The 16836-nt window shown below is 41.9% G+C and overlaps 1 protein-coding gene, 1 long non-coding RNA gene and 1 pseudogene across 2 annotated transcripts; 1 reads left to right on the top strand and 2 right to left on the bottom strand.

The window, feature by feature from the left end:
• Positions 1-1238: 1238 nt before the first annotated feature.
• Positions 1239-4497, bottom strand: LOC121310259 (annotated as a pseudogene).
• Positions 4498-4625: 128 nt separating this feature from the next.
• LOC121310260 lies at positions 4626-5800 on the bottom strand. The gene is made up of 3 exons (XR_005948749.1): positions 5660-5800; positions 5461-5541; positions 4626-4781 (listed from the first exon to the last, which is right to left on the bottom strand). It is a non-coding gene; the product is annotated as an uncharacterized LOC121310260 (long non-coding RNA).
• Positions 5801-8978: 3178 nt separating this feature from the next.
• On the top strand, positions 8979-15830 carry LOC121310257. Its single transcript, XM_041243558.1, has 21 exons — positions 8979-9520; positions 9606-9664; positions 9755-9844; positions 10127-10254; positions 10332-10478; positions 10596-10676; positions 11344-11514; positions 11622-11718; positions 11814-12034; positions 12106-12256; positions 12350-12558; positions 12675-12792; positions 12875-13074; positions 13153-13267; positions 13361-13530; positions 14239-14291; positions 14367-14494; positions 14574-14763; positions 14852-14993; positions 15237-15330; positions 15410-15830. Exons 1-21 carry the CDS (start codon positions 9495-9497, stop codon positions 15700-15702), a joined length of 2883 nt encoding a protein of 960 aa, XP_041099492.1. The 5' UTR covers positions 8979-9494; the 3' UTR covers positions 15703-15830.
• The last annotated feature ends 1006 nt before the right edge of the window (positions 15831-16836 follow it).

Raw genomic sequence — 16836 nt, 5'->3', positions numbered from 1 at the left:
AGTCATGTACACATGGAGAGCGCTCCCTAGTTCCTGGCCCCAGGGGTTGTGAAGATATGAAGTACGCAGAGACCACCCTCTCCCTCTGGCAAATCTCATTAGAAAAATAAATAAATAAAAGCAGCCCAGAATTTGGGGTGTAAATGAAAACAGGAGCAGCCTATATTTAAAACTGATTACATTAGATAAACTAATGTATCCTGTAGCAAAACTGCCATAGTGTATATATTTGCTATTAATATACATTGCACAGATTATAGGTATATGCTGTTTGAAAGAAAAAAAAAAGTACACCACCCTCTGGCGTCAATTGTCTGACTGCACACCCTGTGTTTGGGCTTGAATTTCCCTTAAATGTGTAATCTGCTGCTTTTAATTGTTCATTTCATCTTGACAAATTGTACCATTACAGCTCAATGTAATCCCTAAAGCAAAAAGTTCTTTAAGTAACCCACTCCAGGCTGTGTGGTGAGACAATTCTTCCAGCACTTCCTGGGGGGGGGGGGGGGGGGGGGGGGTGGAGCCACTGTGCCTGTAAGAATTGTCTGACTGCACACCCTGTCCTGGGTTATTTCTTAAATGTAGTAACTGCCTTGTTCTTTATATTGAACAATAATAGGGTTACAGCTCAATGGAGGAGGGAAGTCTTTGCCCCTGGGTTCACACAGTGAATTAGTGAAGGGTCCTTGAATAACACACCATATTGAGCATGGCCTGATCAGAAATGACCAAATCTTGAAATAGATATGATGCAGCAAGGGGAGAATCCCATGAGCAAGACCATTTTGTCACAATGTATAATTGGTTGAAGCAGCCAAATAAAATAAACTAAACAATCCAAAACCACCTTTATAAAGAAAGATTTTTATTTATCAATTCACACTTTTTGGCATTTTCCAAAGAGATACAACTCCAGCTACAAAGACAGCCACTGAACACACATCCATTGCAGCTCCCAGAAGAGACCACACATTGACTTGGGCTGCAAGAGAAAAGAAACCAGTTAGTGAAATACACAAATAGGTTACACCAAAGTTAATTTTACATGAACTGCAATTGTGTTCACATTACCGCTTCTAGGCATAAAGTGAAGGGATCCATCTCTCTTCAGCTCAATTGGGCCAGAAGACACAAATGCCTTCACTGCACCACCGTCCATCCCTTCAACACTGCAACCTGCAGGAGGAGTCTAGCGAACAAAACTGCATGCAAATAACCACCCCACAGCGAGCTCTTACCAAGCAGCTGTTTTCCTGGAATGCACCGTCTGCTACAGAGGCTCTCTGGCCAGTTTGAATCACATATCACAACACTGCAGTGGAAGTAAATCTGAAAGACAGTATACCTCGTAGAGCAAAACAGGCTCATTTGATTACTGAATTAAACCACTACATAAAAACATTGCACCATAGTAAGCTTCTTGCAGAAGTGCAGTTAGTTGGAATGAAAACATCACTAAACAGTTGGGAACAGCGGATATTTGCTTCTTGCAAAGCAATCCAAGCCACACACTGTGGTACAAGATCCCCAATCCAACCCTCCTTTACCTGTCCTTTCAGTGCATCCTGGCCGCTTGTGAAGGAAAACATTTTCACTTCAAACCTCTTCAGGTGGGAAGGGAACAGCACTCTTGCATTGCTGGAGACTGTGTGAAAGATGGTCAAGGACTCATCTGCAGAGTTCTCACAGCTACAAAGAGAAAGTAATCAGGAGCAAATCAGCCACAGTTCCAGCTCCTGTGTTTTGTAGAAACAACCTCATATTCCAGCATCTTACCTGTCCACAGCAACATCCCACTTTGGAGAGCTAGTCCTGTCAGCAGAATAGGTTGCCCAGCAGTTCTCCAAAAACAATTCAGCCTGTGGATCCCTGCTGTACAGGAGTTCTACCTCAAAATACAAGGGTCTTCGTAAGTACTTCACAACAGGGTAATCCTCCGCTCCATAGAGGTCATTTTAGGTTGAATCTGCAGAGATGCAAGGGAGAATTTATAGAAGGAAACACACTGCTACAGCATATACACTATTTTCCATTGCAAGTCATACCCAATGCAAGCCGCATGATGACTGCAAGGTCCCCCAAGCCAGGCTGGACTCCAGGTGCAGGATTATTCTGGTACAAGAACTGTACTACCTTGGTGTCATTGACCAGATAGTGACAGGCAACTCTCAGCCTGGATAGAGGAGATGGGTTAGTAGAGCTTCAGGCTCAATCATGAAGATTCTCAATTTGTGATGTAATCCTTACAGGTAAGATGTGAACAGCACTTCATTCTCATAAGTCAGGAGGTTGTTATCAAACTGGAAGAGAAAGATCACAAATGCTCTGTTGCAAAGAACATGCCGATTTAGCATGGAGCTGCATACCAAGTTGCAGACTAGTTTCTGGTACTCTGGTCATCCCTAGATGCATACTAACTTAGTACCTATTGCAACATTTCCCACCCCCACAAATTTCAAAATATGTTTTAGTTGTGAATAGTTGTGTCAGTTGTTCAAATGTTTTGGGATTTCATATGTTCCAGTTAGTACAATACTGGAAGTCTGTCTACAGAAACTGCTAGACTAACTTAGTATTGTTTTAGTAACCTCTAGGGAGGGCAACAGCAGTTATTATATGTTTGCTGCAAACAGACATTTGAATACGCAGCGGGCGACACTTGAGCTGCAATTGGTATGAGCTCAGTTAAGTACCGTCTTCCATGCCAAACACAAGATCATCCCCAGTTAGTACAAGGCTTTCAGTTAATTGCAATTCACCCAAAGCCTCTACAGGCAGCACATGCAATGCCATCTCATGTGTCACAACACCTTTGTCATCTGGACAAGCAGATAAATACAACAGTGGCATCTTGCAGGTGGCAAGTGCCCACAAATCATGCAAGTAATTCAGCCCCCCCCCCCCCCAATCCTATCCCTTGATTCAGGGTGTTATGGCTGCCCCTTGTCAACATGTTGAACCTCATGATTAAAATTTTTCAATACTAACCCTTCTAGTTGTTCCACAGGAGTTGACATTGAAGTAGAAAACCACATTGATAGCATCAGACTGGAGAGGCCTGCAACTAGGATCCCTTAGAGTTAGTTGACTTGGAGACAAGCTGGGGACAGATTCCACTTTCACAGCAAGAGCTGCCATGGTTCCATTGGTGAAGCAATCTGAAACATACCATTTGGATCCAGGTTAAGGAAACAAATCTCCAATCTCAAAAGCAGCTATTATACAGAATGCTTGGTCTGCAGGAGAGTTACCAATCATCTTTGTAGGGAAACTGCAGGACAGAGAGAAGTCAGCCACCACAACCATGGTTGTAATATCCTTCAAGGTCAAGTCATGCCTGCTTGTGATGCCTGAAGAGCTGATCACCTACAGAGACAATACATCAGGTCAGTAATGTGTTGAACCCAAAACAGCTAAACACACATTTTAAAGTTGCATCACTTACTTCATATGTGGCATCAATTGAATTGTATGGCACAGCCATCCAGAAATTAGTAGAGTTGACATTATACTTGTACAGGGCACACAGACTTCCAAGTTCTCTTGAGCCCACAAAAGGAATCCAGTTGCGACCCATGTTGCCATGGTATAGAATGCAGCACCATCACAGTAGCCAGTTACTGTAGGTGGAACTGCAAGAGGAAGAACAGTGGACATTGCAATGGACTGGATTGCTTAGGAAAGGGTAGCTGTAGACCACAAATAGTCACTTACTGATGTCTGAGAACAGCTTCGACTACAGCAAGATGAGTGAAGTGTATTCTCTGGCACTACATTCAGCAAGTAGGTCAGGGGCAGAATGTAGGTCCTGGTGTCTGGAGGAGTTACCTGAAAGAAGTAAATGTTTGTAGATTAAACCCAAAGTCAGACAGCAAGCAACACATCTACAGGAGGCAAGTGTTTTCATAAGGGCCGTTGGATGGTTGAACAGGTGGGATGGTACCTTTTGTTTCACATTGGGGTCCTCAAATGGCACCTGGAGAGTGTAGGTCTTCGATCCATTGGGAAAGACATGCTCCTGGACATTATAACCTTTTAGGTTGGCTTCTGGAACAGTTAAAATCTCTGGTCCAACTAGAATTGACATGATCCATATCAGGCAGGATTGTCCCCAGGGTCACATTGAACACTCTGTCTTTAGGAACAGTGTCTGAAAATAAAGCATTCAGTTAATGAAGGATATGAATTGGAGCTCTGCAACAAATCCCTTTGATTTACTGCAGGAGGACAAGTTATACATACTGTTTGTGACAACTGGTGGCCGAGGCATGAAAGGAGTGGTTATTGGATGAAGTATTGTGTACTTGGTCTTCTCAGGCCCATCTTGCCAGGTATGCTCCAGCATTGGTTCAATAGAGTAAGAGATCACATAGGTGTTGTCCAATACATGGCTCTGAAAGCACAGGAGCATTTTAGGAGGCAAGCTTTAAAATGAGAAGGATTTAGAAGATGAAGTTCTACATACCTTGTAATATCCAGCAGCAGCACCCATAAGAATTTTTTTACAGTGATTAGCTGGGGTTCAACATCCAGTTTATAACCTCTATTCTGAATTGTTGCAGGGTCAAGCTTGCGGCCATCACTCCATAAGAATTTTTTTACAGTGATTAGCTGGGGATCAACATCCAGTTTATAACCTCTATTCTGAATTGTTGCAGGGTCAAGCTTGCGGCCATCAACTCCCATTTGAACATCAAGGGTAGTAATTTGTGGTGTAGGAACAAGAGGTAGAACACGGGGAACATTCCATGTGATCATCTCTTCTGTGAAGGCTGTTCCATCTGTCAAAGAAAGGGACACCATAAACTTGGTATTAAATAAATCAGACTTCACCTAGAAGAGTTCTTGAGCACTGTTCCCCTCCAGAAGCTTACTCACCAGTAGGAGACCATCATGACCATCCATATTTGCTTATAAAAAGGTGGTTAATCTTAGTATAGCCATTGGTACAGTTTGGATCTGTTGGAGGGGAGTGGGGCTTTTACTATAACAAAAGCAAGACTAGTCTACCTTCATAGTTTGGATATACTGTACTAGAGAACAATGAAGCCTAGACTTCCCTGAGCAACAGTCATAGCCTGCTTTCTATTTGCTGGGAGATGGAATACAATTTTCCAGATGCTATTGTCAGCAGCAGTTGCCTAGCAGGAGAAAAATCACATTAGAATAGGGAGTTTCAACAAAAAGCATCCCCCAGTCTAAAGGACTTGTCATGGACGTATTGTTTATTAACAATGAAGGATAAAAGTTTAACAAGGTAGCACTGAAAACAGTTATATGTTCAGCAGGCATCTCTAGTGTAACAATAAATCTGAAAACTGCGCACGAAATAGCGCACATGAAAGCATGTGATTTGTATCTGATACAGCCAGAGTTTACAACCATTCATTTTTACTGGACAGTAGTGGAACTGAATACCTCAGTGTACCAGACTGTAGGACAAAAGTTACATGATTTTACCTCAGGGTATGCAAGGGACCAATCAGGATCATCTTGAACAACGTTTGGCTCAATAAGTGGCACACCTCTTCTCACTGAAACCTGAAGAGAATTGAGATCAGTCAGGAATGAAGCATTTCTGTAGTGACAATTAAAATAAATATCCACACAACCAAACAAGTTATACTGAAGAGCATTATCACATCCTGCCAGCCCTTACCTCCATGTAGTTTCTTTCACAAAGAATTTCCCTCTCTGCCCATGGAGAATAGGGGCACATCATGCTCTGAACATAGGAGGAAGCTGAAGTCATAGCACTGTTTGAGAAGACACTGATCTGTACTGTCAGCTTGTAGGTCTCATCATTCTGGAAACAAAGGCTAAAGTTAGTCCCAGCATGTCACCATTAGAAACAAGTTTACAAGAAATAAAATGAAGACTTACTGTGTTCTGAGCAAAGCAGCTCAGCACAGAAGCAAGGAACTTGGCATTTCCCAAGAAGTCAACAGTTAAGCCGTATCCACACTGCGTGGCCAGTCTGGGAGAGAGGGACACAAGCACCCCCTTATTGTCTATGGAAATAAATGCAGATGGGCTTTTAAGAAACTGTACACGTCATCAAGCAAGGTGGAGAGATAAAGTTAACACCCCCACCGACCTGTTCCAGCTACTTCTTGCAATTGTGCAAGAAAAATGTATTAATAGAAACACACATTCGGAACAGCGAGTTCAGGGGAAATGATTTCTATTCTGATGAAGGTAGTAGCAGCTCAGGTTTAGTATTTAGTGTGATCAGCAACATGCTTTTAAAGCGAACGCAAGAGCCTTTCCTACCCTACATTCTGCAAAAACAAAGCCTGGTTGATGCCATACAGCGCAGGAGTGCTCTGTACTTAATTCAGGTTATTACATTACCAGTTAACAGGCTTTGCACACCAAAAGATTTCCATTCAAGAAACACGATTACTCACCAGTCACATTGATGCGAAAATACTTTCCAACAAAAGACTTCTCCAACATCATCATCATAACACTCCCTTGACATTCTGTCCTCACCGAGCCTGCAGAAGACAGCGATACTTGAAAACACACAACCGGCAAATAAACAGGAAGCTAAAAGCACAGCTCTGCTGAAGCGACCGTTATCGGACCTAGAGGGGGGTTCTGCGAGCAAACTTCAGTGGCTAACACTGCCAGCAGCAATGTTATTCTGCATTGAAAAAACAGACTACAGTGAGAAACACACACAACAAAAATAACGTTTCAAAACTAGAGAAAAGAGCAACAGTTACCCAAATCTAAGACAACACGGCATCATTAAATCCAAGGCAGACCCGACCGTGAACTGCTTTCCTCGTTCCAAAGAAATAAAAAGAAAAACAAACCAGCCCGTAGTGGAGTTTGGGGTTCCTTGGTGCGCAATGGGTTTATAAAGAGGGTCAGGTGCTATTGGGAGCTCATTAGCTGCAATTGATGCGCGCACCTGTTTCATATTCATCCTCTAATTTTCAATCAGTACGTTAATAAAATAATAATAATAATAATAATAATAATAATAATAATAATAATAATAATAATAATAATAATAATAATAATAAGTTCAATCAGGGTGGCTATTACCAGACTTGACACTTGACCGTTGTAACTTGAGACTTGGCAAAAATGACTTGATTACAGCTCTGTTATTACTAGCAGTAGCAGTAGTAGCAGTAGTAGTATTAGTAGTATTTATTTCTTAGCAGACGCCCTTATCCAGGGTGACTTACAATTGTTACAAGTTATCACAGTAGAAAGCATCACATTAAAAAATATAATACAGATAAGAGCAGATATGATAGTACAATAAGATCAATTCAAGTAAGAGAAAAATAATAAAGCAATCAGTAAATTATAAGAGTGAATTCGACTAAAAGCAGAACTTGGCTCTCGCGATTCCTTATCCAATGCTGCCACCGTGTGGCCATTTAGTAGAACTGTTGGTTCAAATAAAACTACAAAAGATGTTTTATTTGAACACAGTTCAGTGACAAGTGGTTGCTGGTGCCCTCTGCTGTTTACAATGGGTAGTACAGGTAGTGAAATTCCATTATTATTATTATTATTATTATTATTATTATTATTATTATTATTATTATTATTATTATTATTATTATTATTATTATTATTATCAATTTGTTTATTTCTTAGCAGACTTACACTTGTTACAAGTTATCACAGTACAAAGTATCACGTTGTAAACATTACACAATATCATAATACAAGAGCAGTTATGAAAGTACAATAAAATCAATTCAAGAAAGAGCAAAACAAAGCACACAGTAAATTATAAGAGCGAATTCGACTAAGAGCAGCTAAACCTGATAGAAACTATTTGCTTATATGAGTCCAGTAAGAACACGTAGTAAACATGATAAATGCATGAGAATGATTTCAAATAAGAGCAATTACACAACACTTTATTATTTATACACAGTATTCTCCTGCTTATCCTGTAAATATTCATTTTGCTGTATTTTAAGAATGTATCTGAAATGTCTATTTTTGCACAGAGGTTATGGTTAATCTGAGTCTTTTCAAAGGGCAACTGAGCTATGTTCAAATTTTTGGTTTAAATGTTTGTTTTATTAGAACCAACAGTTCTACTAATTGGCCACACGATGGCAGCATTGGATAAGGAATCGCGAGCACTAGGTTCTGCCGTCTTCATCAGCTGGCTCTTTCCAATTCAAATTCGGTCGTTAGTCATACTTTACCTTACTTCAATTCGTCTATTCACGATTCAATTGACAAACAGCATTATATATGATAAAATAAAAAATAAAAAAAAATCCCACTGACTCCAACTGCTTTCACTTTTTCCCATTTACTTCCCGCCCACAGCTTGCGTCTCAATGCGTGGGTTGTTTTGTTGACTCAGTTGCCATGGGAACCTTTAAAGCTCTGCGACAAACTTTATTCAAATGAGCATCTGTACAGGCCACGCCCCCTCGGCATGTGCTGTCAATCACGCCCACAGCCTGCTGATCCAATCAGAGCCACATGATCGCTGGAGACACAAGAAACAATCTGACAATTTCCCAAATCAACCCGTCTGAGTCCAAACCTGAGAGGAGGAATTGAAGGAACAGCTGCAAATAGACAAGCGCAACACTCGAAGATAATCTGCCACATTGAAAATGCTCAGCACACTAAGAGAATTAATTATACATCAAATAATGAATGGAATTAAGCTCGGTAATTGAAATCTTTAATAAACTGATTACAATTCAAATTTCCAGCACGCCATCCTGTTTGTGTTCAGTCTGTTCTGAATCAATACTGCGCGTTTTATTTCAAGTTAAGCGCTGTGCTTTCCATTTGCCGCTTGCTCATTCTATTACCCCGGGCTGCCCCTGTCATGGCAGCTTTGACACGCTAAAGAGATGCTTTGCACTGTTTCTCAAATCCAGTGGCCTCAGATAAATTGTCCGCTTTAATGTCTGCTGAGTGCCTATCAGTCTGGGAACATTGTAAAAATGGGCAATTGACTTGTGGATGTTAAGATCAGAACTCGAGCTGTCATTATCGTCCCCTCAGACTGGCTCAGGCAGCACATGTGCCTCGATTCCTGCAGGATATAAATGTGTTTCTCATCTTCGCTGCTTCTTTTTATTATTCACTGGTGTTTGTTTACTACATGCCTCCATAGCGGAGCCTTTAATCAGACAGTCCTTGCAGGTGACAGTCCAGTCTGTTCCGCAAGTACTTCTGCCAAACTTCAATTCAAAGTGCAATCTTCTAAATGGCTTGGAATATAATTTCAAAAGTATTATTATTATTATTATTATTATTATTATTATTATTATTATTATTATAGTACTGATTGAAGATTAGAGTGCTAATATGAAACAGGTGCGCGCATCGATTGCAGCTAATGAGCTCCCATTAGCACCGGCCCCTCTTTATAAACTCATTGCGCACTAAGGACCCCAAACTCCACTGCGGGCTGGATTGTTTTTCTTATTATTTCTTTGGAACGAGGAAAGCAGTTCCCGGTCGGGTCTGCCTTGGATTTAATGATGCCGTGTTGTCTTAGATTTGGGTAACTGTCGATCTTTTCTCTCGTTTTGAAAGGTTAATTTTGTTGTGTGTGTTTCTCACTGTAGTCTGTTTTTTTTTCAATGCAGAATAACATTGCTGCTGGCAGTGTTAGCCGCTGAAGTTTGCGCGCAGAACCCCCCTCTAGGTACGATAACGGTCTCTTCAGCAGAGCTGTGCTTTTAGCTTCCTGTTTATTTGCCGGTTGTGTGTTTTCAAGTATCGCTGTCTTCTGCAGGCTCGGTGAGGACAGAATGTCAAGGGAGTGTTATGATGATGATGTTGGAGAAGTCTTTTGTGGGAAAGTATTTTCGCATCAGTGTGATTGGTGAGTGAAGGTGTTTCTTGAATGGAAAGCTTTTGGTGTGCAAAGCCTGTTGATTGGTAATGTAATAACCTGAATGAAGTACAGAGCACTCCTGCGCTGTATAGCATCAACCAGGCTTCGTTTACACAGAATGCAGGGTAGGAAAGGCTCTTGCGTTTTGCTTTAAACATGTTGCTGATCACATTAAATACTAAACGGGACGGTGGGGGTGTTAACTTTGTTATCTCTCCACCTTGCACGATGACGTGTACAGTTTAAACCCATCTGCATTTCTTTCCATAGACAATAAGGGGGTGCTTGTGTCCCTCTCTCCCAGACTGGCCACACAGTGTGGATACAGCTTAACTGTTGACTTCTTGGGAAATGCCAAGTTCCTTGCTTCTGTGCTGAGCTGCTTTGCTCAGAACACAGTAAGTCTTCATTTTATTTCTTGTACACTCATTTCTAATGGTGCCATGCTGGGACTAACTTTAGCCTTTCATTCCAGAATGATGAGATCTACAAGCTGACAGTACAAATCAGTGTCTTCTCAAACAGTGCTATGACTTCAGCTTCCTCCTATGTTCAGAGCATGACGTGCCCCTATTCTCCATGGGCAGAGAGGGAAATTATGTGTGAAAGAAACTACATGGAGGTAAGGGCTGTCAGGATGTGATAATGAAATCAGTATAGCTTGTTGGGTTGTGTGGATATTTATTTTAATTGTCACTATAGAAGTGCTTCATTCCTGACTGCTCTCAATTCTCTTCAGGTTTCTGTGAGAAGAGGTGTGCCCCTTATTGAGCCAAACTTTGTTCAAGATGATCCTGATTGGTCCCTTGCATACCCTGAGGTAAAATCATGTGACTCTGCATTTTGATTCATTCACATCCCCTTGGTGTTGTCTATTGAGGTCTACTCTACTGTCTCATCTAGTGGAAGCAAAATCTAATGACCCTTCACTTTAACCTGTCTCCCTAGAGGCTGCTGTATTGGAATTGTGTGCCATTAATGCATTGGCTTTGTGTACATATTCTGTGATTCCTTTGACATTTGATTGTGGGGAAGTTAACCCTTTCTTTCCAGTGTGTAAGCCTTGTATTTCTCACCTTGAGGTAGTGACTTCATATGATCAGGGTTAGAAACCCTTCATGCTGTGTGTTCTGATACTTCCCTTCTGGAGACTGCTCCATAGATACAATTTCAGCTGTTGTCCTACAGTCTGGTACACTGTATTTGGTTCCACAGCTGTCCAATAAAAATGAATGGTTGTAAACTCTGCCTGTATCGGATACAGCTCACATGCTTTCACGTGGGCTCTTTCGTGTGCCGTTGTGTTTGAGGACTTACTATTATATTAGATGCCTGCTGAACATATAACTGTTTCAGTGCTACCTTGTTAAGCTTTCACCCTTCAGTATTAGTTCATGTTTATTAAATAGATCTGCTATCCCAAATCCTTTAGACTGGGGGATGCTTTGTGTTCAAACTCCCTGTTCTAATGAGATTTCTCCTGCTAGGCAACTGCTGCTGACAATAGCATCTGGAAAGTAGTGTTCCATCTCCCAGCAAATAGAAAGCAGGCTATGACTGTTGCTCAGGCCATGACAAATGGCTATGCCATAAACACTACACCAACTCGAATTCTGGTTAGAGCTGCATACAACGCCACAGAAAGCCAGCGTCAGGTGGTAAGTAGTCTAGGCTTCATTGTTCTCTAGTACAGTATATCCAAACTATGAAGGTAGACTACAGTCTTGCTTTTGCTATAGTAAACCCCCCCCTTCCCCTCTAACAGATCCAAACTGTACCAATGGCTGTGCTGAGATCAACCACCTTTTATAAGCAAAGATGGATGGTCATGATGGTGGACACTGCAGTTACATGTCCTACTGGTGAGTAAGCTTTTGGAGGGGATCGGTGCTCAAGAACTCTTAGGTGAAGTGTGAATTATTTAATGCCAAGTCTATGGTGTCCCTTTCTTTGTCAGATGGAACAGCCTTCACAGAAGAGATGATCACATGGAATGTTCCCCGTGTTCTACCTCCTCTTGTTCCTACACCACAAATTACTACCCTTGATGTTCAAATGGGAGTTGATGGCCGCAAGCTTGACCCTGCAACAATTCACAATAGAGGTTATAAACTGGATGTCGGTCCCCAGCTAATCACTGTAAAAATTCCTGTGGGTGCTGATGGTGGATATTACAAGGTATGCAGAAGTTCATCTTCTAAATCCTTCTCATTTTAAAGCTTGCCTCTAAAATGCTCCTGTGCTTTCAGAGCCATGTATTGGACAACACCTATGTGATCTCTTACTCTATTGAGCCAATGCTGGAGCATACCTGGCAAGATGGGCCTGAGAAGACCAAGTACACAATACTTCATCCAATAACCACTCCTTTCATGCCTCGGCCACCAGTTGTCACAAACAGTATGTAGACCTTGTCCTCATGCAGTAAATCAAAGGGATTTGTTGCAATGCTCCACTTCATATCCTTCATTAACTGCATGACTTTATTTTCAGACACTGTTCCTAAAGACCGAGTGTTCAATGTGACCCTGGGGACATTCCTGCCTGATGTGGAGCTTGTCCAAATTGTAGTTGGCCCAGAGCCTTTAACTGTGCCAGAAGCCAACCTAAAAGGCTATAATGTCCAGGAGCATGTCTTTCCCAATGGATCCAAGACCTTCACTCTCCAGGTGCCATTTGAGGACCCTAATGTGAAGCAAAAGGTACCATCCCACCTTGTCAACCATCCAGCTGCCCTTTGAAAACACTTGCTTCCTGTGGATGTGTTGCTTGCTGCCTGGCTTTGGGTTTAATCTACAAACCCTTGCTTTTCTTTCAGGTAACTCCTCCAGACACCAGGACCTACATTCTGCCCCTGACCTACTTGCTGAATATTGTACCAGAGAATACACCCTTTACTCACCCTGCTGTAGTTGAAGCTGTTCTCAAAGACATCAGTAAGTCACTATGTGTGGTCTACAGCTACCCTTTCCTAAGCAATCCAGTCCATTTCAGTGACCACTGCTCTTCCTCTTGCAGTTCCACCTACAGTAACTGGCTACTGTGATGGTGCTGCATTCTATATCATGGTAACATATGGCAACATGGGTCGCAACTGGATTCCTTTTGTGGGCTCAAGAGAACTTGGTGGAAGTCTGCTTGCCCTGTACAAGTATAATGCCAACTCTACCAATTTCTGGATGGCTGTGCCATACAATTCAATTGATGCCACATATGAAGTAAGTGATGCAACTTTAAAATGTGTGTTAGCTGTTTTGGGTTCAACACATTACTGACCTGATGGATTGTCTCTGTAGGTGATCAGCTCTTCAGGCATCAGAAGCAGGCTTGACTTGACCTTGAAGGATGTTGCGACCATGGTTGTGGTGGCTGACTTCTCTCTGTCCTGCAGTTTCCCTACAAAGATGATTGGTAACTCTCCTGCAGACCAAGCATTCTGTATAAAAGCTGCTTTTGAGATTGGAGATTTGTTTCCTTACCCTGGATCCAAATGGTATATTCCAGATTGCTTCACCAATGGAACCATGGCAGCTCTTGCTGTGAAAGTGGAATCTGTCCCCAGCTTGTCTCCAAGTCAACTAACTCTAAGGGATCCTAGTTGCCGGCCTCTCCAGTCTGATGCTATCAATGCAGTCTTCTACTTCAATGTCAACTCCTGTGGAACAACTAGAAGGGTTAGTATTGACACATGTGAAATCATATTTGAGGAGGGTCAACATGTTGACAAGGGGTGGCCACAACACCCTGACTCAATCTTGGCAGGGGCATGGTGACCTGTAATTCCATTGCATGAATCATGGGCACTTGCCACCTGAAGGATGCCACTTGTATTGAACTGCTTGTCCAGTTGACAAAGGTACTGTGATGCATGATATGACTCTTGGCTATGGATAGCATTGCATGTGCTGCCTCTAGACTCTTTGGGTCAACTGAAAGGAACATACTAACTGGGGATGATCTCCTGGTTAGTACAGAGGATGGTACTAAACTAGTACACAAGTTAATACCAATTGCAACAGACTAAGCAGCTCGAGTCCCCAGCTGCATATTCATTCAAATTGTCTATTTGCAGAAAACCCAAATAACTATTGCCCTGTAAAAATTAACACAATACCAAGTTAGTCTTGGCAGTTTCTGTAGAAGGACTTGCGGTATTGTACTAACTGGAACAAATATGGGGAAAAACCAAATGTCTGACAATTGAAACTTGACTACTCATATACCAAACTCTTTCTTTGAAAGTCTAAAGCTTGTTCTTGGTGTTCAGTTAGTATGCAGCTGGGGATGGTCAAGTACCATTAGCTAGTCCTCTGCTTTTGTATGCAGCTCTGTACTAAATCTGCATGTTTGTTGGAACTGAGCCTTTGATCTTTCTCTTGCAGTTTGACAACAACCTCCTGACTTATGAGAATGAAGTGCTGTTCACATCTTACCGGTAAGGATTGCATGACAAATTGACAGTCTTTATGATTGAGCCTGAAACTCTACTAACCCATCTCCCTGTTTCCAGGCTGAGAGTTGCCTGTCACTATCTGGTCAATGACACCAAGGTAGTACAGTTCTTGTACCAGAATAATCCTGCACCTGGAGTCCAGCCTGGCTTGGGGGACCTTGAGGTCATCATGAGACTTGCATTGGGTATGACTTGGATAGTAAAATGGTATAGATGCTGTAGCAGTGTGTTTCCTTCTATAAATTCTCCCTTGCATCTCTGCAGATTCAACCTACAATGACCTCTATGGAGCGGAGGATTACCCTGTTGTGAAGTACTTACGAAGACCCTTGTATTTTGAGGTAGAACTCCTGTACAGCAGGGATCCACAGGCTGAATTGTTTTTGGAGAACTGCTGGGCAACCTATTCTGCTGACAGGACTAGCTCTCCAAAATGGGATGTTGTTGTGGACAGGTAAGATGCTGGAATATGAAATTGCTGCTACAAAACACAGGAACTGGAACTGTGGTTGATGTCTGCCTGACTACTTTCTCTCTTGTAGCTGTGAGAACTCTGCAGATGAGTACTTGACCATCTTTCACCCAGTCTCCAGCAATGCAAGAGTGCTGTTCCCTTCCCATCTGAAGAGGTTTGAAGTGAAAATGTTTTCCTTCACAAGCGGCCAGGATGCACTGAAAGGACAGGTAAAGAGGAGCATTGGTTTGGGGATCTTGTACCACAATGCATGGCTTGGATTGCTTTGCAAGCAGCAAATATTCACTGTTCCCAACTGTCTAGTGACGTTTTCATTCCAACTAACTGCACTTCTGCAAGAAACTTACTATGGTGCAATGGTTTTTATGTAGTGGTTTTTTCAATTTAGTAATCAAATTCCCCATTTTGATGGTACTGCCTGTTTTTGCTTGACGAGGTGTCCTGTCTTTCAGATTTACTTCCACTGCAGTGTTGTGATATGTGATTCAAACCGGCCATCAGACAGCCTCTGTAGCAGACGGTGCATTCCAGGAAAACAGAGGCTTGGTAAGAGCTCTGTCTGGGGAGGGGAGGTGGGGGGATTTTGCATGCATTTTTGTCCAGTTTAATTGGACTCCTCCTGCAGGTCGCAGTGCTGAAGGGATGGATGGTGGTGCAGTGAAGGCATTTGTGTCTTCTGGCCCAATTGAGCTGAAGAGAGATGGATCCCTTCGCTTTATGCCTAGAAGCGGTAATGTGAACAATTGCAGTTCATGTAAAACTTCAACCTATTTGTGTATTCCACTAACTGGTTTCTTTTCTCTTGCAGCCCAAGTCAATGTGTGGTCTCTTCTGGGAGCTGCAATGGGGGTGTGTTCAGTGGCTGTCTTTGTAGCTGGAGTTGTATCTCTTTGGAAAATGCCAAAAAGTGTAAATTGATGAATAAAAATGTTGCTTTATAAAGGTTGTTTTGGATTGTATTTTTGGTAGGTGCTTCAACCAATTGTATATTGACAGAAATGGGATTCTCTCCCCTTTCTGCATTGTATCTGTTTCTTTCAAGATTTGGTAATTCCTGATCAGGCCATGCTCAATATGGTGTCTTATTCAAGGACCCTTCACTAATTCACTGTGTGAACCCAGGGGCAAAGACTTCCCTCCTCCATTGAGCTGTAACCTTATTCTTTATATTGCACAATAACAAGGCAGTTACATGTGAGGGAATAACCCATGACAGGGTGTGCAGTTGGACAATTCTTACAGGCACAGGGCACATTTTCTTTTCCACAACCTTTCAGTTAAAATATAATGTGGTATTTTGCTGTACTAATAACAAACTATGGGTTATTACTGAGTTATGCAAGAATTTTTTCTTGTGGTACTTACTTTTTTTTCCTTTCAAACAGCATATGTCTATAATTATCTGTGCAATGTGTTTTAATATCAATTATATACACTATTGCAGTTCTGCTGCAGGATACATTAGTTTCTCAAATGTAATCAGTTCCAAATATAGGCTGCTCCTGTTTTCATTTACGTCTCTGATTCTGGGCCTTTTTTTTTTTTTTTTTTTTTGTAATGGGATTTTTCCAGAGGGAGAGGGTGGTCTCAGTGTACCTCATATCTTCACAACCCCTGGGACAAGGAACTAGGGAGCACTCTTCATGTGTACATGACTCTCAACTAAAGAAAATCCCCGGCCATGGATTCGTGACTTGAAAATCGGTACTGGGTTCCACCTCGGGGGCCCCTGTTGATCCCTCTAAGCGATGTGTCCCCAGCAGGAAAGGGCCCCAATTTAGACTTTTTTTTTTTTTTTTGCGAACCTGGAGCGCAAAAGCTATTGGAAATCCACCCTTGACATGCCATCATGCTGGAAGTGTGAAAATGTGTTGAAAATATAGCATTTCAAAATGGATGGCTCCCTGTGAAAGAAGGGCCCCAGACATGAAGCTAGGAAGTTCAACCCGGGTTCTAGGCCCCAGGGTTGTTTTTGACATTTTTTCATTTTGGACATTTTTGACGGGGCATATCTAAGGTTCTGTGGAGGTTAGGAGCTTGATTTTTTTTTTT

The sequence above is a fragment of the Polyodon spathula genome, unplaced genomic scaffold (assembly GCF_017654505.1).
Source record: "Polyodon spathula isolate WHYD16114869_AA unplaced genomic scaffold, ASM1765450v1 scaffolds_1963, whole genome shotgun sequence".
Lineage (NCBI taxonomy): Eukaryota > Metazoa > Chordata > Actinopteri > Acipenseriformes > Polyodontidae > Polyodon > Polyodon spathula.
The sequence above is the reverse complement of the archived record's forward strand: the minus strand, read 5'-3'. Positions and strand labels throughout refer to the sequence as shown.